The 6,668-nt window shown below is 36.3% G+C and overlaps 1 protein-coding gene across 5 annotated transcripts in view; it reads left to right on the top strand.

The window, feature by feature from the left end:
* The first annotated feature begins 470 nt into the window (after nt 1-470).
* LOC149785096 (nck-associated protein 1-like) overlaps nt 471-6,668 on the top strand; it is a 143,140-nt gene continuing 136,942 nt past the window's right edge. For all 5 annotated transcript variants that reach the window (XM_089978851.1, XM_089978850.1, XM_089978849.1 and 2 more), the window contains exon 1: nt 471-661. In XM_089978851.1, coding sequence (XP_089834977.1) covers nt 557-661 — 105 coding nt within the window. In that variant the 5' untranslated portion in view covers nt 471-556. The remainder of the gene's footprint in view (nt 662-6,668) is intronic.

Here is a 6,668-nt window from a genome sequence, read left to right as displayed (position 1 = left end):
TTATTACAAAGCGATGAATACATGAATGAAACCTCTGAAGTGACCAATTGGAAAGTTTCTTATTGCTTGTATTATAACTGAATAAAATGGCATAAACAGGTAATCATGGTAACCTAATTGTCCAGAAGAAAAACAAAACAACTGGAGCAGGCAGTCCTGGGTCAAGTATGCCTAAATGACTAAAGAGGTAAATAAGAATGCTACATTTATTTATTTTCCAATTTCATGAATTCATCTTTAGAAGAAAAAAGGTAGAAACGTTGTTTTCACATGAACTTCTAAAGTGAATTATTACTTAATTATTAGAAAATACTCGATTATTATTATTATTATTATTATTATTATTTAAATGAAATGTCTTCCTAGGTCCTTGTTCCATATTAGTAGGCAAAGCTAGGCTACGATTTTGTCTTCATTGCAGATTCGTACAAAAGACAGACTCACGGAGCCTCAGTTTCGCTACGGAAGTAATCAATCAAGATGGTTGCATTTTGAGGCTACACTTTAGTGTGGCTTTAAATGTTTGATTGATACATGTTTAACTTGTACAATAATCATGTCTCGTGCAATGGTTCCAAGCCAACAAAAGTTGGCTGAAAAGCTGACAATACTAAATGATCGTGGGCAAGGCATGCTGACCAGAATTTACAACATTAAAAAGGTAGACGGCACATCTTCATCACATATCAACAAGCATTCAGTATAATAGCACGTTAACTCAGATGAAGTTTCGTTGCAGTATTGTGAATATTTTAAGTGGTGTATATTTAATGCTGAGAAAATAGGTCAGAGCTGTGTATGGCAATTGCAAAAAAAGATAAAACTCTTCCAATCTTCAGAACGTATTACAAAAACCCAAATCTTCCTGTTCGAAAGATATTTTGTTGTGTGTTTAACGTCATTTTCAGTACATGATAGAAATTGTTTAGACTAATTCATCTAAAAGTGTTGTTTTTATGGCTGAAAGTTTACATAAATCCTCCAAGATCCACACGTTTTGTGGATTTTTCATGAAAATATTCTCTGAGCTATATCAAATTCTTACCAATAACATCTAGTTTAAAAGAAAAGCCAAATGGTTTCCTTTGCGCAGGTTAACACGTAAAATGTTCCCGCTATTCATGAAATTATCCAATCAAAGTTAAAAGAATGGGAGCCCAGTAAAGAGGGGTACCCTGGTGGTACAAAAATAGTAAGATGTTGGCACCTGACTGAAGCGCCCTCTAGTTATGTTGTTATCGCTAGATATTTATGTTTTGGGCATCCAAGTCTTACTGCTTAAATAACAACGCTTTATAACATGTTCCGATGATGATTAATGATTAGTCCTACAATGTAAGACTTATCACATGTTATTTATGTTTTAGTGCTATGTCTTACTACCCAAATAACAGCCTTGTATATTGTGTTCTGTTGTGTCAGTTGACATCAGAATGAGTAGTCAAAGCTTCAGGAATATCTTACAGACTTGGCAGCCCACATATCAACACTCTTCCACAAATTGATATGTAATTAATATACTTACTGTGCTGGTGGAATCAAAATCTGACACTAGCAAATGGATGCATTTTCATGTTCTGTTGACATATATTTGAATTTGTTGAAACTTGATGGTAGTCGAGGTATGCCAAAATATGTTCAGGTATATTCATGTGGGGGATATGTTTCCTGAATGAAACGAGACGTTGCTTACAGTTTCAATAAGCATAATATATTTCTATTCATTTCGTTAAAGAATAATATTTCAACTAAACCAGATTTCAGCATTCCTGGCTTTGATCGGTTTCCAGCCAACTGAAATGTAGGCCAGCGAAACTTGAAAACAAGTCCATTTCTTTCATGAGAATTTGAATTTATTAGAGAAGAGACATCAGAGTCAATAAAGTCTGAGTAAAACATTACGTCTTAACTTTGTAGAAAAGCATTGTTTTTGGTTGCCAGTTGTGTGAGATATTTCTGAAAATTTGACTTTTGTTACAGTGTTAGTCAACATCTAAACATGCTACACAGCACTGTTAATTAGGCAGTTAGACCCAGTTGCCCAAAACATAAATATCAGTGTCAAGGTCTTACATGTAGGACTACGTAATGATAGGTCAGCTTTTCAGGAATATCTCACACACTTTGCACCCCATATCAGCGCTTTTCTACAAATTAAAGTTATAATGTTTTAGTCGTACTTTACTTACTTGGATGTCTATTTACTAATAAATTAAAATTCCCACACAAGCAAATGAACATGTTTTCAAGTTCCGTTGGCCTTCATTTCAGTTGGCTGGAATGCGATGGAAGCTGGGAATACTGAAATTAGTTAAAAGGATAATAAGAATCTTGAATGAAATGAAGCTATCTAAACCTTTTCTTCAATATTAATATATTTTTATTGGTTTTGTTAATGAAGTATCCTTCAACTTAACCCGATTTCGGCATACCAGGCTTCGATCGCATTCCAACCAGCTGAAATGTAGGTCAACAAAACTTGAAAATAGGTCCATTTGCTTGCATGAGAATTAAAAAATTTTTAGACAAAAGACAACAGAGTAAGTAAAGTGTGGCTAAAACATTATGACTTTGATTTGTAGCAAAGTGTCATTATCGGCTGCAAAGTGCAAGATATTCCTGAAAATTTTACTTTCATTATGATGTTAGTTGACATCAAAGCACACTACATAGCACCGTTAATTAGGCAGTAAGACCTTGACACCAAAAACATAAATATCAACTTAAGTGTCTTACACTGTAGGACTAAAATTGGCTGAGCCCAAGGTTCTTACTCACACGGACAAGTGAAATGGCAGTACTTGGTAAATGCAGATGCTTTAGTCTACTCAGCAACCCAAGACTCCATGAAAAAGTTTGAGTTCCAGTCACTGAGCAGATTATATTAAGTCAATGAAACTTCTTTAAAGTCCAGTATATTAACACAGAGAATGAACCCAATAAGACTGCTCCAGTAGCCTAAGTGGTTAGAGTCTCCACCTTGGATGTGATATTTCATGTGTTTGAACCCCAGCCAAGTCATACCACTAACCAGAGACCTATAAAAATGGTACTAGCAGCTGCCTTGCTTTAAGCTTATCATTAAGAGGTTGTGTTATGACTTGTCGGTCTGATGTCAGGATAATGTGACAGAGTGGGACACGATGCTACATGTCTGCAGCATGATTTCACAGTGCTAGACATCACTGCAGACATTGTAGTGATGTGACTGAAAAATTGTTAAGCTACATTAAAAATCCAAATTACAAACACACACACACACACACATACTTAAGCCCACATACAATACTTGAAAACGTTTCCAGTTCAGCTTGAAATTTGTGAAAAAAGAAATTATTTTCTGGGACTAAGTACTGATCGTTCTTTTTCTTAAAAATAGCTAACCAGATCATATAAAATACAAATATTAGTGACTAGTTAAAAAAAACAGTGTACGTAGTCGTCATTATATCATGGTTAGATGAACTTGTAATAGTATGAGATGGTGGTTGGTTTGTTGGAAAGTTTCATTTGAATAAAAGTAAGAAGACATTGGCATTGCTGGAAAGATCCTAAAATAACCCACTTGCCCTGCTCTGATATTTTAATAAAATCATAACTTTTCCTCTGTATTTTATGCAAAATTCTGGACAAGTTGGAGGAAAATATTACATGCCCACTAGAATGTTCAGCTTGACCTAAGAATGCTAGATAATGGGTTTGTATACTCATCTGCATAGGTAGTGGAAAATTTATTCTGTCTTCACCATTATGTGAATAAAATTAATTGTGCTGTGCTTAAGATAAATCCATATTATGCTTATTTTGTTGCATACCGTATATACACGCTTATAAGTTGAGTCCATTTGTAAACTGCACAGACTCAGATCAGCTGGTGCATTATGCATTGGCAGATATGGATTTTTGCAGTTTGTTAGGAATAATCAAGAGAACAAACAACACATAAAGCGGTCTGCAGTCGCATTATGCTATGGCCGATCATGATCTTTGTTGCTTGAAATTTGACTTGACTTATATGTGAGTAATATGGTGTATACGCATATATTTGCCCTACAAAACAATAATAATCTTGTTATATGTATCTTTTATATATCTTTCACCATATTTGAAGATGTGTGTAAGTATACAGCTGTTGAATGTTGTGTAAGTGTATTTCTTCTCAGATTGAGCATTCCCCAAATTATCATCACTGACAAAATTTGAGAATTATTTTTGTTTATAAATGCATTTTGTTTTATTGAAATTGGTGTTTTTCACTTACAAATGTGAGAAATATTTTTTTTTGAACAGCATTTAATTTTTATGTTGGGTCTTGAATGAATATATCATTATGAAATTTTAATTTGTTTTCTTTGTGTTGTTTAAATATTGACAGTCTAGTCTTGTTTGTGTTTGTAAAGTGTGAGTCAGTGGGAAATAATATTTTGGATTGAAACTGTTCCATACAGTTGTAATAGCAGTATGCAGAACTAGTTTTGTGTGAATTGTCATGTTAATCAGCCATTTGCTGCCTCGATATCAGTGGCAGTCCCTCATTATAACAAACATATTCATCACATTTTCACCAGTTTGGTTTCTGCAAGATAACCTTGTTGGGAAAATGTTAGATTTTAATCAAAGCTGGGATGCAGCTTTATATTAACCCTTTACCTCATAGAGCATAGTGACAAAGTGCAGCTCGCTATACATAGAACACAGGTTACCTAGTTGACCGCATACGCATAGCTTGCCTGTGAACTATTAAGCAATGTAGTGTATGTTACGTTTAACAGCAATTTTAACCATTTTACATTTTTGGTACACATCTATTACATGTGGAACAATTTAAGAGTAAAGTCCGATTGTTATAGCTGTGTAATTATTTATCACAGAAGAATTCGCTATGTGCTTTAAAATCTGGAGAGAATTCGTTCACCGTCATGTCAGTGAGGCCGTGTGACCAACCGTAGAGCTGCCATTTCTCATACTCGAAATTTACAAGTTTTTCATCTGTGTCTACATCACTAAGTCATCTAAATTTGATAATTTATAAAAACTAATTGCAGCCTATATCAATATCAGAGCCTTTACCTAGGTTATTGAATCTTTCATAGTTGTGATTCTAATCATGAAAACTTCGTAAGTACTGAATGAAATCCGCGACCGCCATTTTGGAGAGTGGAGATTACGACCCAGTTACTTTAAATAGCAGATATCGACCAGTACATAAACAGTGACCACGTGATCTGACGTAATTGTCATTCACAGAAATGAATGTAGTATCTAATAAGGGGTTTTCCCCGAAGGTGGCGCTACGAAAACCGGCTTAAAATGGCTGATGTTTACAGCAGACGTCAAAAGACGCTTCTATGGGACTTTTGTAGAAGCGTCAAAAGTCGCTTCGATGCGACTTTTGTAGAGGCGTCCAAAGACGGTTGTATGAGGTAATGGGTTAATCAAACTATAAAGCTTTCATTTCCAGTCTTCATTATGTTGTTATAGACTTGATTGCCTTTACCCCAAGCTCTAATTTTCACAGATTGTTGGATTTCAACCAAATATTGATTAGACCTTCAATTAGTTTGCTTTCCTGCAATCCACATCATTTACAGGAGTTATGGCCCCTGACTGCCAGTTTTCTTAACTTAGGTTTCCACAGCATACCAAAGGTTGCTTGATTTAAACCAGATTTGGTGTATGTCTTCATTGTGAAAAGACTTTGAGCTTGAGTTCAGCATTCTGTGACAAGGTTTTTACTGCCTGGTTGTGGGGCCCCGAGTGGCCGAGTGGTCTAAAGCGCTCTTCGTTACGGATCACTGCCATCTCACCTCTGTCTGCGGCGGTTCGAGTCTAGGATTCAGCCAATGTGGGTATGTGAGAAAGCTTGCCAGTAGCTTCTCGTGGGTCGGTGGTTCTTTCCGGGGTTTTCCCGGGTTCTTCCTCCACCATTAATACTGGCCGCCATGTATAGCCTATCGTGTGCTGAAAAATGGCATTAAACCCCACAACAACAACAACTGCCTAGTTGTCTGGCCTTTGGACTTTTTCTGTGCCATGAATTGTTGGATTTCAACCAGATTTGGCAGGTACCTTTAGAGTGACAAGACCTTGAATGAGTTTCATTTCAGGTGTTGCACATTATCATTTAGTACAATTAGTTGTTGTTGTTGTAGGGTTTAATGCCATTTTTCAGCTCACGATAGGCTATGCATGGCTGCCAGTATTAATGGTGGAGGAAGAACTTGGGGAAAACCCCGGAAAGAACCACCAACCCACGAGAAGCTACTGGCAAGCTTTCTTACATATGCACATTGGCTGTATCCGAGACTCGAACCCATGCAGACAGAGGTGAGATGGCATGATTGGTAACGGAGAGCGTTTTAGACCACTCTGCCAGTCGGGGCCCCCAGGTACAATTAGTACAGTTGTGGCCTATGATAGCTTATTTAGTAGAGTTATTGCCTATGAGAACCCATTCATTAGAACTATGGCCTATGATTTGACATAAAGCAGAATTGTGGCCATTGTGGGCCCCTTTAGTACAACTATGACCTTTGATTTGCCATAAAGTAAAATTGTGGCCTATTAGGGCCCATTTAGTAGAATTACTGACACATGATTTACCATAAAGTAGAATTATGGCTTATGATTCACCATGAAGTTGAATTATATCTTATAATTCCCCATAA

The sequence above is a fragment of the Sinohyriopsis cumingii genome, chromosome 13, assembly GCF_028554795.1.
Source record: "Sinohyriopsis cumingii isolate HCF-2022 chromosome 13, ASM2855479v2, whole genome shotgun sequence".
Taxonomy (NCBI): domain Eukaryota; kingdom Metazoa; phylum Mollusca; class Bivalvia; order Unionida; family Unionidae; genus Sinohyriopsis; species Sinohyriopsis cumingii.
This window is presented reverse-complemented; position numbering and strand designations above follow the sequence as displayed.